The sequence below is a fragment of the Mustela nivalis genome (assembly GCF_964662115.1).
Source record: "Mustela nivalis genome assembly, chromosome: 3".
In the NCBI taxonomy this organism is placed as follows: domain Eukaryota; kingdom Metazoa; phylum Chordata; class Mammalia; order Carnivora; family Mustelidae; genus Mustela; species Mustela nivalis.
The window spans coordinates 169,631,057-169,656,777 of record NC_139022.1 but is presented as its reverse complement, the minus strand read 5'-3'; the positions used below and the strand labels follow the sequence as shown (position 1 = coordinate 169,656,777).

The 25,721-nt window shown below is 42.2% G+C and overlaps 1 protein-coding gene across 1 annotated transcript in view; it reads right to left on the bottom strand.

Moving 5' to 3' along the window:
- DNAH5 (dynein axonemal heavy chain 5) overlaps positions 1 to 25,721 on the bottom strand; it is a 215,567-nt gene that overhangs the window by 126,756 nt on the left and 63,090 nt on the right. Inside the window, exons 26-35 of the mRNA XM_082725156.1 lie at positions 24,888 to 24,950; positions 24,357 to 24,595; positions 23,364 to 23,604; positions 20,839 to 21,038; positions 17,584 to 17,737; positions 15,701 to 15,864; positions 12,569 to 12,725; positions 8,446 to 8,658; positions 7,466 to 7,690; positions 5,908 to 6,080 (exon numbers count right to left, since the gene is read on the bottom strand). Coding sequence (XP_082581282.1) covers positions 5,908 to 6,080; positions 7,466 to 7,690; positions 8,446 to 8,658; positions 12,569 to 12,725; positions 15,701 to 15,864; positions 17,584 to 17,737; positions 20,839 to 21,038; positions 23,364 to 23,604; positions 24,357 to 24,595; positions 24,888 to 24,950 — 1,829 coding nt within the window. The remainder of the gene's footprint in view (positions 1 to 5,907; positions 6,081 to 7,465; positions 7,691 to 8,445; positions 8,659 to 12,568; positions 12,726 to 15,700; positions 15,865 to 17,583; positions 17,738 to 20,838; positions 21,039 to 23,363; positions 23,605 to 24,356; positions 24,596 to 24,887; positions 24,951 to 25,721) is intronic.

Below are 25,721 nucleotides of genomic sequence, written 5' to 3'. Positions count from 1 at the left end.
CGGCAGAGCTGAGACTCGAGCCTGTCTGGCAACAAGCCCTAACACCGCTGGGTTCTAGAACATGTCCACCCCGCCAGGTAAGGAATAAATCTCCAGGAACTCTGGCCACCCACTACATCGTCTTGCAAACTCTTCTTACAACTGGGATCATCTGGGTCTATATTTGACCTGAAGTACCAGCAAGTTGTTAAGGTGCCTTAAAGGCATCCTAATTACACGAAGAATAAGTGGGCGAGCCAGGGGCTGGATCCTTCGTTCCTCCGCTGGGTGAGGCTTCGGCCCAGCTGCTAGGCTGGCCCCCAGACTCCTCTAGGACTTGCCTTTCAGAGACAAGCATGGATCTTCATGTCCACATTCATGTGATGCCCCCGAGTATTCTAGATGTATGTGCATCTCTCCTCCTCTTTCCTACTTTCCTTTCTAGTCTCTTGGCTGATTTAAAAAATGTCATCATTCAGGAAAAGGATTTGGACTTCTATGTGCTTAGTGGTTTTCTGCAGCTTTCTATCTCCCCAGCAGACTGCCCTAAGCTCTCTGCTCTCAGGAACGGGGTCTAGTTCATACTTGTACCTTCAACTGTTTCCCTAAACCTGGCACCTAGTACTCTACGAACTCTTATTAAATAAATGTCTTGTGCCAGCCCAGCTGTACAGTCTTAATTGGCTCCTCCTCTCCCAGCAGCTACTGGAATTAGAGATGCACAATGTGGGGGCACCTGGTTTACTCAGTTGATAAAAAGCATGTGCCTATTAATCTCAGGGTTGTGAGTTCACGTCCCAAGTTAGGCATGCAGCCTACTTTTTTTTTTTCTCTTTTAAAGATTTTATTTATTTATTTGACAGACAGATCACAAGTAGGCAGAGAAGCAGGCAGAGAGAAAGGAAGGGAAGCAGGCTCCCCGCTGAGCAGAGAGCCCGACGCAGGGCTCGATCCCAAAACCCTAAGACCATGACCTGAGCTGAAGGCAGAGGCCTTAACCCACTGAGCCAACCAGGCGCCCCCATGCAGCCTACTTTTAAAAAATAAATAAAATAAAATAAAATAAAGAATAAATATTCTTTAATAATAAATATTCTTTAATAAATATTCTTTAATAAATAAAGAATAATAAAGAATAAATAGAATAAATAAAGAATAAATATTCTAAAGAATAATCTTTATTTATAAATAAAATAAAGAATGCAACTATAGTTGCATTCCTTCCTATATATCAAGAAATTTAAGAAAAAGAGAGAGAGAGAGATGTAGAATTTGACTATCACGTTAAACCAACAATGGCCAGCCCCATGATCCAGGTCTTATGATGGAATTCAATTTAACCAAATCCAACCACAAAAACCAACATTCATAGTGTTTTCAGCTCCTATTCTTAAAGAGTATTGATTCCCAAATGCTAAAAACCTCCTAAGGCAAGGAGACAGACATCAGGAACTTATTTTTCTTTGTTCCTTTCCTTTGGTTTGGTTATAGACTCTGATTATAGAACATGCTTAAGGAGAAACAAAAGGAAACATTGATAAAGAACGTCTTATTGATGATTAAAAGAAACCATAGTCATAGCAACAACAATAATGACTAACATTTACTGGGTGCCAGGCCGGGGTACCTACATCCATCACCTCTAGTCCACACGGTAATTCCAAAAGGAGGGAATCAGAGAGGTTAGGTGTCTTGGCCAAGACCAGACAGCTGTGGAGGGCAGAGTCCAGGGCTCAACATGAGACTGTGACTCACAGGAGCCATGAGAATACTTGAGACAAAGGCGCGCGGGTTGCTTAGACCTACCTACATTTCTTATCAAGCAGACGAGAAACTTCTACCAGCATTTGATTTCTGCTGCCCTCTGCCAGAGTGACGGGGGCAGCAAAGATGACTTTTGTCTTCTCTACTTGTGCCCAGAGTGGAAGGAAGGACTAGTCATGAAAAACACCATGAGCTTTCAGAGAAAGGTGCTGTATGTTCTTAGCAAATTAGAACAACTATTTTATCATCTGGAATATCAGCAGCTCCATCCACCTGACCGTGAACTTCCCAGAGACTAAAGCTGCCAACATGGTTGAACTGCCACAGGGCAATCGGGAAAAGACTGACAAGTAGATCAATGCCTCTGGTCTTTGACTTTGTAAGTATTAATCTTAGTGAGGGGTGCTTCTGTAAAAGCACAGCAAAGCTCGCCGTGGAATCCCGGGGTTCAGCAACAACAAAAACAACAACAAAGTGGTAACTCGCTTCTCCCATCATCAAGATAAAGAAAAATAAGCAAATGAACAGTTAGGGGGAGACAGGCTGAGACAGACTTAGAGATACCCACTTTGCTTTTAAAGTTATCCAGTTTTTTTGATACAGTGAACACAATGAAAGAATGAGGGTGCAGAGAAGTTTGTATAGTCTGATACTTATCTGTGAAAATGAAAAAAGAATTTTAACACACAAGCATTAGACATTTCCAGGAAGAAAGGAAATAAACTGGTTTTAAAAAACAGGGGAAACTTTACTCTCATACTTCCAATTGTATGTTCTTCTGTCCTATTTAAATTTTTCACCACAAAGATGTGACTCTGAAAATAAACATTTCTTGCATTGATTCGGGAAATGCTTCTTCAGCACCTATAATGTGACAGCACTATTCTAGGAATAGTAAATAAATCACGGGAAGTCCATGCTGGCTCTTCAGCAGACATCCTAAAGGAAGGAAACAAGTTATTTAAAAATAGCAAACAGAAAAAATAAAGACAGCTCTGGGACGTCATGTGAGCAGAGCCCAGAAGGCGGGGACATCATGTGAGCAGAGCCCAGGAGGCGGCGAGGACGCAAGCTCTGCCGGAGAAAGAATTCAGGTCAAGGGGACAGCAAGTGCCAGGGCTCTGAAGCAAGGGTGCGCTGCTCAAGGACCAGCCAAGGAGCAAGCGGCTGAAGCTGAATGAGGAAAAAGAAACAGAAAAGCAGCCAGAGTCAGCTCATGCCAGACCCTGCGGACCAACATGAGGACACTGGAGTTCATTTTGGGTGAGAGAGAAAGACAGTGGGGGGACTGAGGCAAAGAGGCGACAGAATATGACTTATGTCCGGTGTCTGACTTGAGAGTAGACTCTGCAGGGGAGGGGGAGGGGGGGCGGGGGGGATGGCAGAAGCAGGGAGACTAGTTAAAAGCCTACCACAATAATCCCAGCTAGAGATTATGGTGGCTTGGAACAGCATGACAACAGCAAAGAATGGTCACATCCTGGATGATTTCTGGAAATGGCGCTGAGCGAGCTTGATGATCGATGGGATGAGGAAGCAAGAGAAAAAGGAAGGCACCAAGGAGGCTCCGAGGATTTCGGCTTGAGCAACCGAAGGATGGATTCGTCGTTTGTTAGGATGGGGAAGACTACAGGAAGGCGGGTTTGCAGGGGCACGATCCGACGTGGTAAGTGTAAATCCCCTGCACCTATCCAAGTGAACATGTAGCACCGGCAAGTGGGTCTGTGTGTCTGGAGTTCAGGCGAGAGGCCCCGGTTGGGTGCAGACTGGGGAGTCCACATCTGCATGACACCCAAAGCCACATGAGACCACCGGAGCAGGGAACGCAGGTGGACAGAGTCCTGGCATGTTCTACATTTAGACCAGAAAGATAAAGAGGAACCAGAAGGCATATGAAGAGACAACCAGAAGAGTGCAGGTGACCGGAAGAGCACGAAGCGCCAGGAGAGCGTGCTGTCCGAGAAGTGTGTGGAGAGAGCAGATCACAAGGAGAGTGTGTTTCCTGACGGGCCGGGAAAGCTGAGAATGAGTAAGGCCCGGTGCATGGGGCGACCCGAAGATCTGCGTGGCATCTGCCCAGAGACGGGAGAGAGCGTGAGAAGCAGCATAACCTCCCCCCAGCAGAGAGATCCACGTTCTAATCCCTGAAACCTGTAATAGGTTCCGTCGAATGACTCAGGGACTTCGCAGCTATCATGTCGAAGGTCTCGTGAGAGATGATCGGACTACCTGTTGGGCCCAATCTAATCTCTCGAGTCCTTCAGAGGTGAGCTGGGAGGCAGAAGACTGGGTCCGACACAGGACTGAAGCCAGAGAGAAAGTCGATGCACAAACTGGTCTCAACCCCCCGCTGCTGACTGTGAAGACGGAGGACAGGGTCGTGACCCGAGGGACGCTGGAGCCTCCCAAAGCTGGGAACAGCCCTCAGCTGATGGTCAGCAAGAAAACCTGGCCGGGGGCCCTCCACTGCCGAGAAAGTTTTGCCAATGACCTAAAACATAGGAAGTGGGTTCTGCCTTGCAGATACCAGGAGGGAGCACAGCCCTGCGGATACCTGATGTCAGCCCAGAAAGACACAGGTCAGACTTGTAACACGCAGACCATAGAATCAGCCATTTCTGTTGTTCAACCTTCCAAATTTGTGGTGAGCCCCTATGGGATCGATGGAAAATGACAGAGAGCCGAACCAGAGTGAATTCAAAATAAAATAGGTGAAGAGGAACAGGTGTTTCTGGGGCGTTTTGACAGAAGCACAGAAATGGGAAGAAACCCTGAGGGTTCGCTGTAGGATTTTCTTTCTGATAGCAGTTACAGCGGATTTGTATGTTGATGAGAACGATCCAGCTGGAAATGAAAACCGATGATGTTCCCAGAGAGAAAACCACCGTCGGTAGAGACGTTGGCTGTGGAGGATGGCACAGAACGTCCACCCGGAGAGCTGACTGCACAAAGGCAGACACCTGGGTCGGCAGACGCACGAGAGGGGAGAGGAGTGAGGGCACGGTCTCTCCTGGGACAGCAGCTTCCCCCTCAAACAGGAAAAGTGGTCTTCACCAGAGAGGGAGAGTGCGGGGGCGGGGGGGGGTCTGAAGAGGCAAAAGGTGGGAAATCACTGCTCGAGCCACAGATGTTTCAAGGGATTTGCCACATCTGGTGATCAGCCACCCCTGCACTTCAAAACAGAGACAAACACTCCCAAAGGACATCCAAGTACATCCAGTATAAACTATCTTCAATGCAGGCTACGAAGGACTAGAAAGAGGACGGCGAGGAGGAGAGTGAAGATAAAATCTCTCCGCGGAAAGCCGGCATTGCACTTAGCATCACAAACAAGCAGGAGGAACAAGCTTCTCGGGAGGAACAGGGGTATGATGTCAAACTTTTATGTTTGGTCTGATACTTTTCATCTAACGGCCCAGAGAGTCACTTCATGAAAATGAATGAGATTCAGCGTCAGCTTCTACTTGGGCCAAATCCTGATTTTAGCACTCATTTTGTCCAAAACAGGTATCCGCTGCCTCCCTGAGCACAGTGTCTGCACAATTAGCAGATGCCCTGAAGTTTGAAAGGGACTAGGGAGTTACAGAGCTGTGGAAGGCCTCTCACAGGCAGCCTAGCTCATCTCGCGGATGAGGACGTGGAGTCACGGAAAGGTGTGAGGCATCTCTGGCTAGCACAGCTGCTAACGTAACAGGCAGAGGACAGGGAAGAGCGCCAGAGGTCCAGGCCACCATCCTCGCCATTACTTTTCTCCTGCACTGATACTCAATTTCATTCCTGCTAAAACACCATCTTAATTCTTTGTAATAACAGTAGGTGCCACCGTCCCCAAAGCAGCCTTCAAGGCCATCTGTGATTTGTACCTATTGACATGTGGCAATTAATTCCTTTCCTTGCCCATTTGATGTCCATTGAGTCCTTTAAACGTGGCCCCTCTAAGACTGAAGGTAAAGGAAGCAAAGCGTTTCAGTCGCAAACCTAAATCCCAAGCAAAGATCCGTGGGTACAGCTAAAAATACTGAATTTCAAAGACGCTGGTATCCTAGAGCCTCTAAACCCTAAAGAGACATTAAGCAGAAGTCCCCGGAGGAACTCACGAGAATAAAAATGTTGGGGAGGGGGCGGAGGGAGAGAGGTTGTGGAATCACAGAATCCTTCCATCACCTGTCTGTGAGCGGAGTTATGACAAGCCTGTCAGTGCAGCCTAAAAATTCATTCTGGTATATGAAAGCCACATCTGTGATGTGGATCATCATCTTGTCAGAATCTTCGTTAAAATAAAATCTGCACTGTTTCAGCCACTCGAAGTCTGTAGGGCTCTTGATATGCATGTGACACTGAAATGCAAAAGATACACGTTAACGCTGAGATGAGAGCCGCGTATAAAGTATGCACGTGAGCACTCCTGCAGATCCTAATGCGATGCAAATGAGACTCAGAGACAACCCCACTGGTTCGGAGATGTCAACTACATCACCAACCAACCCGTTCATTCACTGATCAGCAGAAAGGACACTTTAGAAGTTACGGGAATAGAAAAATTCAAGAGAAATCCCTAATTGTGCCCACCAATGTAAGTAGCGGGACGTATTTTCACAGTAAGATACTCATTTCTCACATTGCACGTTTCTGCAGTGCTCTTACAGCAGCCCTGCAGAGCCATAAAAGGCACAATCTACAAAAACCATGTTTTGGCATACAATCAAACAATCTCATTGGGAAAAAGGCATCTCTTATGATTATGACAAAGTACACTGTTGGGTTTTTCCCCTAATCCATTCATTATTTTTCCTAGGATTTGCAGCAGGCCAAAGGGCCTAACATCTAAATGGTAGGTTATTGTCCAGCAATGCTTTTGCCTGAATTTTTTAACCAAAAGTTTAGGCCCTTTTAATCATTTTCTTTGACAAATAATAAATGCAAAATTATCCAGACCCCTTTATTTCTCAGAGAAGCAAGTGCTGTGCTTAACTGTTAAGAGAGGAGATTAGACCACAGCAGCTTGAAAGAGCTTCTTCCCAGTACATCCGAATCAATCTTTTATGATCTTTTTTACATAATGGGGTGAGACACAATCCAGCAAATTACTAGGAAAATAAGAGCTTCTTGCCTCTTATCTAGTGTTCTACTTTAGAGTACAGGACAAATTTCATTTCTTTTCACACTTCCTGTTTTCTGTAGCTACTAAACTCTGTTTGCCCCTCTGTCCTCTCCTTAAAGGTAAAACTCTGCATGTCACCTGAATGTCACCAACCATATTAGGAAAGGCCACTGGCAATCAATGACATAAAAGGTAGCAAAACTTTTTCAAGATGGGATTTATCAAAAGCCTTGGAGGAAGCACAAAGCCACTCTTCTAGCAGTGTTACTCATTTTTCTGTAACAAGAAACTGGTAATCCTTACCTACTAACTATAGGAGCAGAAGACAAATGAAAGGTTTTCTGGGATGCTACCTGGCAGTTTAGTGTTAACAGTGATCACGTAAAGAATTTTAAAAAGAAAGTTGAATTGCTCAATAACATCTTAGCAGAGATCATCAAAATGGGATTGAAAAAGAAAATCTGAGCAATGATGTCTCATCATGACGTTGACCCTTTGCCTGACTCTTCTGTTTGCCTGACCTTTTCTTTGAATTCATTCAAACCAATTCCCACAAGTAAACACAGATAATGCCCAGTATTTGCTTTTCTGTATATGCCATAGCATTTATAAAGCATTTACCAGGCCATCAAAGATATCCCTTTGGTGCACGTGAATAGTAATCAAAGTCTCATATTTGACCCGTTCCATGGAACTCAGATCCTTTGTTGTGATGCCTATCAATGTGTTCAGTAGCTCCAGAAAAGACTGATTGGTTTTCTGCATGATTCTTTTATCAAACTTGGCATTTCTGAGGGCTTCTTCTGAATCTCGTGTCCATATCATTTGAATTCCCAATAATCCAACCTTTTGGAAACGAAAAAGGCTTTATGAGTGTGTGTGGCATATTAATATATTTAAATAGAAGTTAAAATACCGTGGATAATGGTGATTAGTATGCAAATATAAGGTCATCCTTGATTGCATCAACTTGATTCATCGTTTGGAAACCTATGGAAATTCTATTCATACCATCCACCTGGTGATTACATACATAGAGACTCATGAGGTGTCCACAATATTTTCCTTATAATTTTAAATCATTTACTGTTAAAGTCATATTTCCTTTATAGATACACTTCAAGTTACTAGAAGGGAAAGAATATGTCTTAAACCTGTTTTCCTTGAACTAACACAAGGTCTACACATGGTGAATACTCAGAAAAATCTTTACTGATCATAATGGCTAAGAAAACATTTTCTCCATTTTCATACTAAAATCCATTTCTTGTGTTTCCAGTAAACCATACACTCAGTACTTTTTTGTAATTTATTTATTAAAGACATTCAGCAGGGGAAAAAAAACCTTTTAAGTTAAAAAAAAATAAAGAAAACATATATAAAAAACATATGTAAGACAATATATGTGTTTGGACATATGACATATATATAACCAAATAATCTGTAGCTGAAACCTTTAAGATTATTCACATTAAAAAAAATTCTTGTGAAAATCTTAATTCTGGTCCAGTCTTAAATTATAGCCAGTTGTGTAGCTTACAATGTATGAGATCTCAAATGACTATTCTGTAGAAAATACTTTCCAATTTCAATACACTGACCTGAGCGGGGAAGGAAGAAAGAAATTCAATCAACTGGAAACCTGTTTCTTGAATATTTGCAGCTGCCTGGCGAATCACGAGATGCAAGGAGGCCTGACACTCCTCCAGGAGAGAATTAAGCCAAACTTCCACATTACCCTCTGCCATCACAGGTTTATCCAATTCAATGGTCTCACCCTCTCGAGAGGAGATTGACAGAATGCGATCATAGATCTATGGTAGAAGCCAAAAAAAATAAAAAACAAAAACAAACCAGCTATATTCATATAAAGAATGAATACCTCTGCAGCTCTCTTGGCAATGCTATCCTTCCCGAAGGAAGTTAAGCTATGGATTGTAAAATAAAAGGCAAAAGATGATATAAAATCAATTTCAAGCCAACAAAAAGAAGGTGCCCGTGAAATCTAGAAGGGAATACTAAATCAGTTCCAAACAGTCTATACCTGAGAGGGGAAAGCTTGTTCTCTAAGAGAAATACTCAGTATGAATGTGATGATCAAAAGACGACTAGTTTCCCCAAATGAGACAGGACACCGTAAGAGCCTGTCATCCATACTACAAGCTTACCAAGTCGACATTGGCAATATGATCCATGCAGACACCTTACCAGGTAAGCCCAATCCTGTAGGAAATGCCGTGGTCCTTACGAGAGCTCCCGGCAGCACAGAACATTTTCTGATTCAAACCCAGCTCCTCGACTGGTCTTCTCACGCCAGCCCCCACACAGTATGGCCTCTTGAGAATAGAATCCTGTTTACTAAAATATGGGCTCAAATGGTGTTCTGCCACTCGTTGACCATGCAATGATGGGGACACAGCTCTGAGACTAATTCCCGCTTATCACTAGTCCATTAAAAACCATGCCTGTCCTGCTTCCTCACCCACTTCATAGGCTGATGACGAGTACATCAAATACGGCAAACTATCGAGTAAATACGAATGTTTGTTGTCACTATCATTCCCTTGAGTTCCAAGTTAGGACCATACTAATGAACCCTCCCTCGTTGTAAATAGACGTGATCTACCAAGAAGCCCATAAGACACAATTTCCATGGCCTGTCATTTAAACAGTCCCTTTCCAAGTCCTGAATATAAATTTGTATTTGTCATTTTATAAGAGTGAGAACCCACAAAAACAGGATGTGCCCCTGATTGTAGAGACATTATGGTTAAGAACAAAGGACAAAAAAAGCAATGCTAGTAAGCCAGGAAACAACAGATGTTGGCAAGGATGCAGAGAAAGGGGAACCCTCCTACACTATTGGTGGGAATGCAAATTGGTGCAGCCACTCTGGAAAACAGCATGGCGGTTCCTCAAAAAGTTGAAGATAGATCTACTCTACAACACAGCAACTGCACTACTGCGTATTTACAATACGCATGTATTGTAATACAAATACAAATGTAGTGATCAAAAGGGGCACATGCATCCAAATGTTTATAGAAGCAATGTCCACAGTAGCCAAACTATGGAAAGAGTCTAGATGTCCATCAACAGATGAATGGATAAAGAAGACGTGGTGTATATACACAATGGAATACTATGCAGCCATCAAAAGAAATGAAATCTTGCCATTTGCAACAACATGGATGGAACTAGACTGTATTATGCTGAGCTAAATAAATCAATCAGAGAAAGAGAATTATCATATGATCTCCCTGATGTGAAGAATTTGAGAGGCAAAGTGGGGGGTTTGTGGGGTAGGGAGGAAAAAATGAAACAAGATGGGATCAGGAGGGAGACAAACCATAAGACACTCTTAATCTCATAAAACAAACTAAGGGTTGCTGGGGGGAAGGGGGGTAGGGAGAGGGTTGTTGGGTGATGGACATTGGGGAGGGTATGTGCTATGGTGAGTGCTGTGAAGTGTATAAGCCTAACGCCTCACAGACCTGTACCCCTGGGGGTAATAATACATTATATGTTAATAAAAAAATTTTTTAAAGCAATGCTATTTATTTTAAGAAGTAATTTCTATGAACGGTGGCTAAAAATGAGGAAGTTTAATTTGACCTCACTGTACAACGAGACCATGAGAAGCTTCCCTCTGTAACCTTAAAGTCCTAGCCCAAGAAGATTTGAGCAAAACATCAGGGAGAAATTCCTGTGTAATTCAGTACATCTTTAAACACACACATCCAGCAAATCTACAAAAAAAACATGATTTTCAATCACTAAGTCCACCCTGTCCTCCCTTCCTCTCTGCCCGCCCTCCTTCTCAAGGCTTTGTCGTAGCAGCTCAGTCTTTCCATGCTTACCGTGCTATCATTTCCGATACTAGTTTCCCTGTCCCCCCTTCTATTCGCCCATGACACTGAGCCAGAGAATCTTTCTGAAATATAGGTCAGGTCACTTCCCTATGTAAAAACCTCCCGTGCCTTCTGTCACGTTCGGGATGAAATGGAATTCTGTAGTGTGGTGCACTTGGCCTTTTGGAACTTGGTCCATATCTCCTTCTTCCCTTTTCCCCTTGCTCACCACTGCCTCTTCTGGGTTAAACTGTGCACCCCCAAAATAAATGTTTAAGTCCTAAGCCCCACTACCTGTGAATGGGACCTTATCTGGAAATAGGGTCTTTGTAGAAGTCATCAAGTAAGATGAACGTGGCCCTACTCCAGGAACTGGTGTTCTTATAAGTGGAAGGAAACTAAGACACAGACACACAAGGAAAACATCATGGGAAGACAAAAGCAGATGCCAACGTGACAGTGTCTAAACAAAGGAACATCCAGGGTTGTCAAGTGCCACCAGAACGTAGGAGAGAAGCATGGAATAAATTCTCCTACAGACCCTCCAGTAGGAATCAACCCCACTGGCACCTTAGATCAGACAGACTTCCAGCCTCCAGAACTGTGAGAGAATATATTTCTGTTGTCAATCCAGAGCAACCCTAGCAAACTAGTACAGTTCCTCACAGTTCTGACACCCCGGTTGCCCCACCTCCGGACCCCTGCACCTGCCCTTCCTTTGAACGGTCCATGTTCAGCTTCCCCACCTGCCGGGCTGTGTTTCACTTCAAATCATCAGTTCAAGCACCACGTTCTTTGCAGGAGGCCTTCCCTTACACTACCAGGCGAAGGCCCCCAACAGCATCCCCATGCTCTCTGTGCACAACACAAGTGCAGCCAATCGATAATTATCAACCATTAAATTGCCAAATGTCTGACGAATGCTGTATTGCATAAAAACGCCTTCAGTGTTGATTATGATCATTTCTCCCTTAGAACCCCAGGATGAGCACCATGCCTGACACGTACCCACGGGCGTGAACTTACAGGACCACCCATGCCTGGCACATACCAGGGCCGTGAACTTACAGGACTGGCGTTTGACTGTTTGTGATGCGACAGGCCCACCACCGCAGCGACTACGCTCTAGAAAGACCCCCTCGAGCATGGCTCCCCGAGTCCTCCGTATTCCCATGCTACGCACGCCGTCTGGCACACAGAGGCTGCTCAGTAAGAGCAAACCGCATGCCAGGATGAATAAATGAGGGTTTACAGGAAGCCCCAGGGGACGACAGAACACACTGTCAGACCAGAGGGATCACTGTCCCAGGGAACTGTGGGCGACCGGATGGATTAGGCGGCGTCCCCGGGCAGCTGTGCAAATGGCAACATCCTCCCATTGAATGGCTTCTCTTAGGTTCCCTGCAACTCCATGATTCTAGAAACTTCTTGGAAGTGTTTAAAAAAAAAAAAAAGGTTTCAATCAAGCATGATGAGAAACAGGGACTACGATCATGCCAAAAACGTCTGAAAGCTGATAAAACAACCCAATCACCGAGGTAATTCTGTTTAGCGAAGGCATTATTCTCTGAACAATTGCTTTCCTTGGTTTGTCGAATTTCTAAACACCTAGCTTGGCATGCAAAACCACAAATGCTACACACAGTGCATTTAATCACGTTTAAACTCGTTGTTACTCAAATTTACACTTTGGAGATTAAGAAATCACACAGTTCTGAAGACAAATGGGGCCCAGAGGTTCGCTTTTCATCACGGGCTGAGAGCGAGAACAGACGGGAAAGTCACCCTTTGTACCGACCAGAGAGCTACTTCATAAAGACAGTGGAAGTCTAAGAGATGGCAAGTGCTGGCCAGCAGTTCGAAGTAGACAAACCTTTTCATGGAACTTGACGGTTTTGATGTTGTCAAACACGTTCAGCAAATGGGCCTGTATAGTGTGTGTGTCCGACGCCTGCCCCAGGATCTCCAAGAGCGCAGGGTCTGAGACGAAGAAGAACCGAGGAAAGCACAGCCGTTTTTTCTCCAAGTACCTATGTGGGGAGAGGCAAAGAGATACTGTATAAGCACACACAGCAGGCCTTTCTAGAAATAAATTAATCTTGGTGGGGAAAGATCTTGAGACAATCTCATTTTCCCATATTCTGTTCAATGTCTTGTTTTTTTTATTCCTCCTCTTGCCAAGTAGCATTCCACATTTGGAAAGGAAATTTTTTTTTTTTACAGGATTAAGGTGAATTTCTTCAGGTTTCACAAGGGTAAGGTATACATTTGACTTCATCTGGAAAACAGTACTCTCTTGGTGGCGGACAGGAGCAATTACACACCAGGAGTTTAGGGGGGGTTAGATTTGTTTGCAAGCACCGTGCTGTGTCAGCGAAAGGCTGCATCTCATTCTTGGATTGCATCTTAAAGAACTCAATGAATCCATCACCAAAGCAGAAGTAAAATCCAGCTCTGAATAAACCGTATGAAGAGGTTCTAGTGCTGCTCCCTGCTCCAGGAGGTACTGAAACCCGGGGAATGTTTCTGTCATTGCCCTGCTTTCAACTGCGCTTTCATTTCTCTATTTATTTTACAGTGACCCTTTGTGTTATGGATATAATTTTTCTGTTATTTTCAAATCTGTACCACTGTAACTTTATTTCCTTGCATACTACCATATAATTATTCCAGTTTTCATTGTAATTCCTTACATTGTAAAATCTTACCAGAAATCCTTTTTAAACTTTTATCTTTTTTTAAAATTTCTGTTCCTTTCTTGTCATGTGTATTATTGTTTCATTCCTGTGTAAAATCATGAGGGAAATGTTCTTAGTGCATACAGGCAGAGTCTTTTCTAGGAAGGTAGAGTTTTTACTAAGGACCGTATAGACCAGAAGCCAAGCCAGCTGCACCCTCTAGACCACACTTGGCCGGCCACACTTAGTCTAATGCTAGACATGTGTGTCATTGCGTGGGAGGCCCAGCAAGAGGGCAGAAGCCAAACTCTTTAGGACAAAAGAGAGGACTTTTTTCAGAGGCTGAAAGAAGCAAAGAAAGGAAGGAGACAGAAGGGTAGACTGCGGAAGTGACATGCCTCTAAAGCAGCAGAAATGGACAAGCTTTGCATGCGATGTAATCTTCCTCCTCAACGCTCATGAAATACTCAGTAAAATACACTTTAATCGTTTTGGCAATTTGGATTTATTCACTTTGGGCACGTGAAAAAAAATACAAAGTCTGGCCTCAGAGAGGGGGCAGAATGAGACTGCCCAAGAGTCTCTGATTCCATCTTCCTCATTTTCCTAAAGTCTTACTTTTATGCTCAGCGTGTTTTATGTTGTTTGTCTTAGCTTTTCTTTCCTTACCCTGAAAAGGTGAATTTTATTTTAAATATCCCAATCCATCTTATTCGTAGAATCTTAATCTTTACTCTTTATTGAGAATAGGGTATTCCTTATTCTTTATTCTTATTAGTAAGAGTTAAAACATTCTTACCAATTCATCCCCTTTACTTGCTGTCCCCTTCACAGTAACCTAGTCTGATTCTGATGAGGAATCAGGTAATGTTGTCTCTCCAGTGAGACAAGACTGAAAGGAGACACGTGAAACGTGACCACGAAACCTTTGTGACAGAGTAGACAAGACAATTTATTCTGGACCTGTCAGAAGTCCCCTCTGATTGCTGCAGACCCTCATCAGCTGGGAAGGGTGTTCTTTTGTGTAAACATTAATATTCCAGTGTTTATACCAGGAATATGTGCTTTGGCCCATAACCCTTCAGGAACCAAAAGTCATGAAAAGCTCATTAAAAACTATGAATAATTTCAGAGTAGACTTATTCCTCCAAGGAGTTATAAAACAATGTCAAGGAGAGCACGATAAAAAAAAATGAAAAAGAAAAGAGGAAAAAAGGAGTGTGTTTGCATGCATGAGTGTGTATGTACAGTGGAGGGTGGGAGAGGAGGAAGCAAAGCAACAAAATCAGCTGCAGAAAGACCAGTGATATGACTCCTCAGCAAGCTTCTCAGGGGCAACTGAGCCTGCATGATGTCCTAGTGATTCATGCCCCTCAACCTTTCCAACATGAAGAGCTCTGAGAGCATGGAAGCTTTCGAATCCTTTTCTTCTTTCCCTCTGGCCTGAATCTGGTGGTACACTGCATGGCCATCAAGCTAGATCTCTAGCCAAGAACCTTTAGAGGCGCTGCAACATGGCTGGTCGTGCTAATCATTATGGTTAAAAAGAACGGTACATGATCAACCATTCGAAAACAAAAGTCCTTTCGTCAAATGTCCTTCAACAGTCACTTGCTTTCATTCAACAATTTTATAAAATGCATCAAATCCTCCATACCTGAGATTCTATTTTTTCTTAAAATCTATTTTGGAGGATTCACTTGCAAGTAGTTTTGTTGTATATTAAAACTAGTATAATATTGTATGTCAATTATATTTCAGTCAGAATAAAATATAAATGAAAGCATGTGTAGTTAACTGTTTTTACAATATTACTATTTAATGTATTTCTGCTCACATGACTTGATCTTGACTAGCCAAAGGAAAAGAAAAATATCTGTTGCTCCTGGAATTCACCCAACCTGCTTCCTGTGTGTGTGTGTGTGTGTGTGTGTGTACACCACAGATGTATGAAGCCTCATTTCTATATAATCTTGACTACGTGTGTACATTACAGTGTTCATATTGTTCTTGGTTGTGTATAATGAAATATTTTGTCTCTTCAGATGTTTTTCCAAGAAGGAAATCAGAAAAGTAGGTGTATTCATTTTAAAAAGCAAAAACTTCAGGAGAATGTTTGCAAGATCTTGTCCCAGTAATGAAAGAAGCCCTAAGACCCCTTATTCCAAAACATGAGGTGCTGAGCTACCAGTTTTATCTGTACAACAACATCAGACATGAACTAAGTTTCGGCAAAAGAAAATCAATATTCTTAATGCTGTCTAGTCCCTCTAGTCCTGTTCATCTCTGGGATGCTAAGGCAGGTTTCCCAGGGCCAATTAACTTACCCAGTGAGGGATTTCTGGCATATTTCCAGCTGGTCCAGCAAATGTGGTAACAGCTGCCCCATGGTCTCATCCCCAACACAACACTGAATGACATTTGGCATTTCGTGGGCCCGAGTCATAATCTTCACCCAAGATTTATCGATGTTGGAAAAGCGCTTGGCTTCCTACAGAATGAGGTAACAACACACACTTGGACACATCTGTGATCTCAAGGTCAGAGCATCTCACAGACCTTCCACTGAGACCAGATTTCTGACCAGTCTGGATACCCCAACTGTACATGCCTGAAAAGTCACATGTGTTCTATTTCAACTCTCCTTCAGCACCACCCCACCCCCTTCCTTAAAGAAGATATCCCCATTACGTTAACTAAAAGAAGACAGATACAGAAATGAAAATACAATATGAGACAGCCTAGGAGGAAAGAGGGCTCCCAAGCATTTTTGACAGTTATCTCTAAATAAAGTGAATTTTATGTTTTTCAAGTTTTCTATTCTGAGCACTGAATTGTTTTCATATCTAGGAAACAAGGCAAACATTTAAAAATCAGATACAAAATTAGGGGATGTCTGGATGGCTTAGTCAATTAAGCATCTGACTCTGGGTTTCAGCTCAGGTCATGATCGCAGAGTCCTCGGATCAAGCCCCACATCAAGCCTCACATGGAGCCCCACATCAGGCTCCCTGTTTAGCAGGGAGTCTGCTTCTCCCTCTTCCTCTGCCCCTAACCCCGCTCTTGCTCTCTCTCAAATAAATAAAGTCTTTAAAAAGAGACTGTGCACTCTCTTCAAATAAATAAATCTTTAATAAATAAATAAATAAAACAAAATTAATTATAGTATAACCCTAATGCTATAAAAATTTTTAAACGTAGATATTTTTAGAAGAAATAAGTGGAAAATACGGAGATTAATTTGAGAGAGTAGAAATAATTTTTGTTTTCTTCCCTTAAACTTCCTATAATTTACCAATAAGTATGTAATATCAAATAGGAGACCCAGACACCCCACCCAGCTCCTTCAATATTGTATGTGACAAGTTTCCACTATTAAGTCCAATTTGAGATTCACCTCCCCCCAGCAAGAAGAAACCCTTGCCCAAATATAAAAGCAAAACTAAATACAAATACTTAAAATTTCAGTGTGTGGAAACATTTCAGTGGTAGGTAAAAAATACATAGGCCAACAGATCTGTCCTCTATAATGACACTGAAAACTTGTCACAGGAAAGGTAGGAAGGCCGAGCACAGAGAGCGCTCAACATAATTGTGCTTCTAAAACCCAAGCATATCGTTAAAACATTGCAATTTTGCAAACAATTTAAGGTAATTGAATAAGAATCCTTGAGATTTGGTAGAAATAAAAATCTCAAAATACTACCCTCCATTTTCCTCGTGAGATGATTTAATTTGGTGACAATCCTGAGAAGTCCTTTTTTTGTTCTGGAGATTTTTCCTGCCTGTTTCCACCTCCCAGTTTTCCGGTGCAGATATAATTGGGTATACCGCTCAGCATGGTTGTTTTAAACTATCAGTAATAGCAAAAGAAATTATCCCACCATTGTCGAGATAACAATTCCATAATTCTACACTGTTCCAAATTCTACCTTCAAATTACCTGAAGAAACGTATCAACTATGCAGGCATCTGTCCTTTGTTTTCTTAATCCTCCACTTCCTACAAAATGGCCCAATTCTCTAGCAATTGCATCCCTTCTTATCCACAGCTGCTCTTTAAAAAATAGTTCCAAGGCAACAACAAAAAGATTGAGGGGGGTGTGGCTCAAGAGGGGTTGAGCTATTATTGCATTTTTAAAGGAATTATTAGCTATTAGACAGTTCTCTAAGCTAAACCTCTGATGAAATCCTAAGGACAATATTCAAACCTTGGGCAGCTGCTTAGCAATATCTCCTCCAACAAAGACAGCTTCTAGGTAAATCCACAAGTTCTGCACCATCATCCAGTTCTCAATGATGTCTGTTGAGTTGGAAAGGCACTGCACCCACTTTTGAATCTGGGCCTTGAATGGCATATTGTACCTAAAATGGAAAATACATACGTTCAGCATTTGGGTAGTAATTTTTTTTTTAGTGTTTTCTTTTAATTGTTCTTTTCAAACTGAAAGATTTTTTTTTATCCTAATCTTTACCCATTTCTTTAGGACTTTATGTTGCTGGCTTTTTAAAGTTCTATTTATTTAAGTAATCTCTTCATCCAACGTGAGGCTTGAACTCACAACCCTGAGGTCAAGAGCCGCATGCTCTTCAGATTGAGCCAGCCAGCTGCCCCCTGTTCCTGGCTTTTAAAATGATGCTACCAAGTGACAAATTCATCACTATTTATTGTACATTGCTCAACTTGTTAGCAACTTAGACTTGACTCCACCCAACTTCTAGAGAAATAAAATGCGAGTCAGTGTTGCTACAGCCAAGAGCATAATATTCTTTCTGCTGACCTTCTGTGCTCATTCCAGGAACTCTCTGGTTTTTCATTTAAATGGAGTAATTACAGAGACACTGGTGGAGACCAAACAACTAATTCAATTTTCAAATATGACAACCTCTGCGATCTCTCTAAACTCCCCTTTTCTGGGTCTCTTTCCAACTTCCCACTCACTCATATCCACCCACTCATGATTGTGTATGTGTGCGTGTGTGTGTGTGTGTGTGCGCACACGCAAGTGTGCATGTGTTAGGGCTTACACATCCGTACGTGTACACTCCAAAAGCCACTTTTGTGTGTATGCGTGTATGTGTGCGTGTGTGCACACGCAAGTGTGCATGTGTTAGGGCTCACACATCTGTACGTGTACACTCTGAAAGCCACTTTTGTGTGTGTGTGTGTGTGTGTGTGTGCGCACATGCAAGTGTGCATGTGTTAGGGCTTACACATCTGTACGTGTACACTCCGAAGGCCACTTTTGTGTGTGCATGTGTTAGGGCTTACACATCCGTACGTGTACACTCCGAAGGCCACTTTTGTGTGTATGCATGTATGTGTGCATGTGTGCACACGCAAGTGTGCATGTGTTAGGGCTCACACATCTGTACGTGTACACTCTGAAAGCCACTTTTGTGTGTATGTGTGTGTGTGTGCATGTGCACATGCAAATGTGCATGTGTTAGGGCTTACACATCTGTACGTGTACACTCCGAAAGCCACTTTTTATAGTTCACCTATAGCTCCCCTTTTTCTTTCTTGAGACAGAAACTGACGTGGTCTTGCAATGTCTTTTCTCCTTCTCTTTGGATAGAGAACTCCATTTCTCCCTGGACACAGAGCTGCCCAGTTACAGTACCGAATTTCCCAGCCTCCTCTGCGGCAGCGTGCAGTCCCAGGACTAAGTTCCACATCAGTAGTTCTTAACCTCGCCTGCAGTCTGGGATCATCCAGCAGACCTTAAAAACGACTCGTGCCCTCCCGGACCCCACCTCCAGGAGACTGATTCGACCGGTCTGAGATGTGGCCCAGGCACAGGGATGGAAGTCCCTAGGTGTGTCCAGCTTGTAGCCAACTCTGAGAACCACTGTTCTGGAGGAGCAGTCGCAGCACAGGACAGAAGGGGAATTACGGTAGGGAAGGACCACACTTGGACGAGACAGAAGAGTAAGCCAGACAAGGCCTAGGTCCCTGATGATGAGGTGGAGCTTCTCATCAACCTTAGAGATTCCCTTATGTGAGAGACACGCAAACCTCAGTCGGATGCACGCAATGTCATGTGTGGTGCCTCTATTATTCGCAGATAAAATTCTAAATGATTCCACTGCCTATTGCTGTTCTCCCTCTTCTTCTTCTCCCTTATCGACATTCCTATTCCAACAGACTATGGACTTGAAGTCTTCTCAAATATGAGTCATATTCGTGAATAAAATTTTCATTCCCATAGTCTTAATTGTTAAATAAACCGTTTCAATATTGCACATTTTCAGGGGGGTTATTTATGTTTTTCACTAGAATGCAGTTCCACGGCAATGGAGGTCTTTGTTTTATTCCCTCTTCTTTCCAGAAGAGCACAGGGCACACGTAGGTGTTCAACAAATTCGTACTGCATATGTGTTCCTCACACAACTCTTGTCTGTGAATTCAATGTCATTGTAAGGAGAGTTGACTGATCCTCAGCATAAATAATTTTTACTTAATTTATAAGTCTACATTTTCTACCTCCCTAAGGAGTGCTATTTTCCATCCATCCTTTATCTTACTTGGGTATGAATCACAACCGAATTCATTAAAACTCTCAAATCCTGAGCAGTTCAGAGTCAAGATTACCAATGGTCTAAATCTCTAAGATCTAATTGTATACTCCAGATTACTCACTTCAAACACTCAAGTGAACCAAGTAAATATGGAGAGAAATTTCTATGCAAACAGTATTAAGGGGTTATTAATCCTTACATTAAAATTACTGAAACATATGTGTACACAAGGTAGAGTGATATTTGAAAGACAGAATGCAAAAAACTCATATCTCAATGATACCCACATGATACCCTATCACCAAATATTTGAGAAGATGCTAGAGAACAAGAAATTATTTCCGAAAGAGCAAAGCCAAGCAATGGACCAAGGAAACATTCGGTTCATGAGTCTAACACTCCTGTGTCCAAAGCGTGAAGGCTTTGCTGGGAAGTGTCAGGTAGAAGTGTTAGACTAGTATCTGACTGCGCTGTTTTACTTCTTTTTATGAATTAAATTCCTTCTCCATCTTAATCTGTCATCTCATTAAAGTATGGACACAACTAAGAGTTTCTAGTCCACATATGTTGGCACAATGATTTCCCAAGTAGATGATTATTCTGAAACTCAGCCTAATTTCCCCTGGACTCCAGAGCCGGTCGAGCTGTCAGCTGTGCGGCGAGGCTTGTCAGCAGCAAAGCTGAAACGTTCTGCAAGATCCGAGTGGCTAATTACATGTTGTGCTATTTTGTCCAGTTGACGGTCTCAGACACATCCCACAAACAGGGGATAATGAAATAAAAAAGGGATTATACATGCTGTGGCAGAGGAGAAAATTACAACAAGGATTTTTAACATTTAAATGATATGGGGGCTACTGCGGCATCTTAAAAATGAATTTCCCTTAAAAGTGTTTGTTACAATGTTTCCCGAATCTCAGGGGAGCGACGGATGGACTTCTTACCTGTTGCTCAGAAGGGAGCCCAGCAGCATCAAGCTGTCCTCCATGCTGGCGATGATTTCTGCGGTGCTGTCTCCCCGTAAGAGGAGCTCTCCACGAGCTTTAAAGCTGCCAAAGGTGAATGCTTTGCTGTCCCACTCGTTCATCACCTGCTTCAGCTTCTGCTCAATGTCCCTCTCTTTCACTGCACTGATGCAGATGTCCTATTAAAATTGCAAGCTCTCGTTGGATCACACGAAAGTCACACATCCTTCATCAACAGTCCAGATTCAGCAAAGGTCCTGACCTCACTATTTGCCTCGTATGTTCCTATACTTTTTTTCCAGCTATAAAATGCAATATAAGAAATGGAGCATGTGTATGAAGATACACAATTAGGGAAAGAGATGAAGATGGAGCTATTACTAACAACAGAACCTTAAGTTGGAAAACTTCCCATCAAACTCTACCAGAAAGAAAGATGACAGAAAAGACATGTAACAATGGAATGCTATTCAGCCATGAGAAAAGACATCCTGCCATTGGCAACAACATAGACAGAACTTGAGGGCATTAGGCTGAGACAAGTCAGACAGAGACAAATACTCTATGATATCCCTTACATGTGGAATCCGAAAACACCAAACTCAAAAAAGAACCAAGGGGAATGGTAATTACCAGAGGCTGGAAGAGGGGCAATAGGACAGATGTTTTTTGTTTTCTTTTGTTTTGTTTTGTTTTTAAAGATTTTATTTATTTGATAGAGAGAGATCACAAGTAGGCAGAAAGGCAGGCAGAGAGGGAGAGAGGAGGATGCAGGCTCGCCGCTGAGCAGAAAGCCCAATGCAGGGCTCGATCCCAGGACCCTGAGATCATGACCTGAGCTGAAGGCAGAGGCTTTAAACCCACTGAGCCACCCAGGCACCCCAATAGGACAGATGTTTAAGGGTACATACTTGCAACCAGTAGATGAATAAGGCCTGGAGATCCAATACACAGGATAGGGATTATAGAGAACAAAACTCTATTGCAAATATTAAACTTTCTAATAGATTAGAGCTTAACTGCTACCACTGCTAGATGAAATGGTAACTATGTGGCCAACAGAGCTGTTAGCTAACGGCACAGTGACAATCATGCAGCAATATCAGTGTATCTACTCAATACATTATATACCTTAAACTTATACAATGTTATATGTCAATTATATCTCCATTTGGATAAAAATAGATCATGTAAAAACCTTTTAAATTTTGAAACTCTAATCAAAGACTCAAAGTTTACTGTGTATCTGACTTAACCCTAGAGCCAAATCCGTGCAGTACGAGAGGAGGAATTAACAGAAACCTGACTATCCCAGGCTCCTCTGCAGCCACATTTATTTCTGGACTATGAGCCAAGCCCTGTCCTTGCCCTCTCCTCCTCTCGTGCTGCACTCCCTCTCTGGGTGAGCTCTTCTATGCCCATAGCCTGTAACCTTTTGTGTCTCCATATAAGACCCATATCCATTTGCCAACTGGGCCTCTGTACTTGGATCTATCCAGAGAATCCCAAACACAGTCTGTAAAATATCAGATTCATGCCCTAAGTTCTCTGCACCTTGTCATCCAACTGATCCCCTTCCAATAATTCCCCATCTCACTGATTAGCACACTCAGCCACTGAGATTTCTCAGCAGGGAATCTAGGGTTCCTCCTTAACCCTTCCCATTTTTTTCTCCTACCATGTTCCCCCACTCACCAAATTCTACCCAGCTTTGCCTTCTAAAGATCTTCTCAATCTTCTCTCTCCTCTCCAGCTTCACTGCCTGCCCTCTCGCCCAAGATACCATTATCTCTTGTCTGAGATATTCTTATAGCTCTCAGTAGACTGTCCCATCATTCCCACTGGCCATCCCCCAATCCTTTCTCCATGCATTTACCACAGCGGTCTTTACAAAATGCAAACCCAACCATGTCATCTCCGCTCAAAATATGTCTCCCAGATGGCTCCCCATGGGCCCAAAGACCAAATTATGCTGGCTTTCCTCTGCTTTCCCAAACACACCTCAGACCTTTTACACATGCTGTCTTACCTGCCTGACACTGACTTCTGGCACTTTCCAAACCTCTCCCTGCCCTACCACAGAAGCTCATGGACACGTACTCCCCAGCAGTCATGGACATGCACTCCAGCATTCCCTACTTTAACACTCCCCACCCCCAAAGAGGTTAAGCTTATTATTATAGTCTGTCCTAGTGCAGATACTTTTACTCTAATGGTATTTACCCCATCTTGTAACTATACGTTTATTTGGATAACTATTTCACTACACAAATTATTAATCATCTGTGAATGCAGGAATGTATCCTTATGTTCCCAGCACTTAACACAGAACCTGTCATGTAAACATTTGTTGAAGGAAGGAAGAGCTGAATGCCCTGAAAAGCATTTTAATTCACTTAATATGGTTTCCTGATCCAACATTCTGTAATGTAGGAACACTATCAAAATAAACCCTATGGGACCTTCCAATCCCCCCACTGCATCATACTTTCTATCAACTGTACCTCTATTTCTTCCTTGTATTTCAGAAGAGGTGCCTCCATGATATTTCTCAATTTAAAGGCTTCATTCCCCACATCCAGACTATGCCCAGTGAGAGCAGCTATCCTTTCCCAGTGCCTCTCCATCATAGCCTTACTGGCCATGTGCTCCAGGAGTGGGCAACATTCACTGAAGTCATCAATGGTCTTCTTCAGATCCAAGAAAGCCTGCCAGTCCTTCAAGGCTCGAGGCAGCTTCCGACACCTGCGAAGTGAACACCATGAGCAGCTATTCAAAGGTGAGCCTGACTGTACCTCATCCAAGACTCTCTCCTAGCATTTCTATCAAAAACAGTCATTTTGAATATTTACCACATTTTCAAATCTCAGGACTGAGAGGATATCTGTTAATATAACAAACTTATACATTATAGAAGATTGTTCCTCCCAATGAGGAAAGATTTTTTTCAATTTTCTCATAAAAATTAACTAGAAAAAAAAGGCATTATTTTAAAGGATAGAGGTACCTCCCAATTCAACTCAATTCTACTAACAGGTATTAAGAGCCTTCTAAGTACAAAGCACAACAGAGTGTATCAGGCTGTCAACCAAAAAAAAAAAAAAAAATGTAACAAATGACCCTCTATTTTCATTGGGCTCAACACTTAAAAGAATAAAGAAAAATCAAAGGGCTCCTGTTTTTATTATAGGAAGTCATCTCACATAAACTTCAAATGTTGGTAAGTATAACATAAATAGAGATCATCTCCCTTCAAGATGCAGAAAAGCCCTGGACCAGATTCATCCAGGTTTAAATGATGTGCTTGTCTCACCACGCACACACAGGGGTAATTAATAAATAGTGTCTGACAGGGGTGATGTCAACAGACAACAGCAAGGCAGCACGAGATGTGCTTGCAAAACATCTGGGGGTGAGAAGAGAACTTGACAACCTATCAAAAAAGAAAGCATTTGAGATTCAATAGCTCTGGGCGTACTAAACATTTAATTTCTCACCTGTTCTGGAACTCTGAAAGTTCACTGTTGATTTTTTCAATATTCACTTCTGACCAAAGGATATCATGATAGCTATTTACAGTTTCTATGACGGTGTTGTATAGAGTATATATTTTCTGTAGAAGATTTAATTGCTTCTTTATTTCAAGAAGCTGAGGATACTGAGTAACTGGCAGCCCAAAAAGCTCCTCTCCTCCGGTATAGGTGATATATTTCCGATAGATATTATCAAATTGATTCTAAAGAAAACATAAGAGGAAACTCATCAAGATGACTGACACATGAATAAACACGTAAATTTCAAAAGCTTGGCAAAGAAGCAAACATGTATGATCTCTGAGCACAGACAAGTAAGAATAGTAAATAACTATAGCTAACTACATAGAAACTAACTCCAATTATAATCATCCCAAATCACATTGTTAAAAACATTCCACAATAGGCCTTTCTATATTAAGGGGGGAAATGTATGTGTCCAAAACACCTTAACGTTTTGGTTGTTTAGGAGGCCATAGAAACTAAAAAGATTACCTGAAACATGATAAGCCTATCACTGGCTTCCTGGGGTTTCAAGCCACTGGCCATTGGACCATTCTGAAACAAAAAGTTAAATATAAAATAGAATGAAGTGTTGCCTATGGGTTTTTTGTGCATCAAAGTTAGCTTTCATGCATGTCACATCAATGACAAGAAACTTCATTTTTTAATTGTAGAAAAGGACTCAGGAAAGTGTCTCATTTGGAAATATTTTCAAGTCTAAAAAAATCACAACTTCCAAATAATACCACAACAAATACCACAACTTCTAAATTTCAAGAAATTTTGAAAATTAAAAACTAATACTATTCATTTCTTAGGTGACCCAGGCAAAGAAATGTCAATAAGCACTCGATAAGAAGCCCATATATCTGGTTTTCAATTAAAACCCTAATGTGTTTTTACCATTCTCATATCTATTTGCAAAGTGACCTTTAACCTTAACATTCCCAACAGGTTTTCCTACATTAAACACCTACAATGGGTAGATTTCTGCACTTCTTCATCCATGAAGTTAGTCCATGGATCCAATCTCATAACTCCACCAACTTTGTGGTTTGGTGTGTTTTTCCTATATAGTAGACACAAACTGTACCCTTTACGCTACATATTTCCTTTCTGTGGTATATTATAATTGGCTAGAAATGTGTCTTATTATACAGCATATTCCCAGTAGGAGAGTTGGCACTAAAACTCTTGAATAACTAAAACATGAACTCCATCTGTCTTGTTCACTGTCTTCAGCACCAAGGACAGTGCCTGGCACATGCGAGGAACTCTGCAGTATTTGTAGAACCAAGGAAAGCTATAGGTCTGTTTTAACTATAT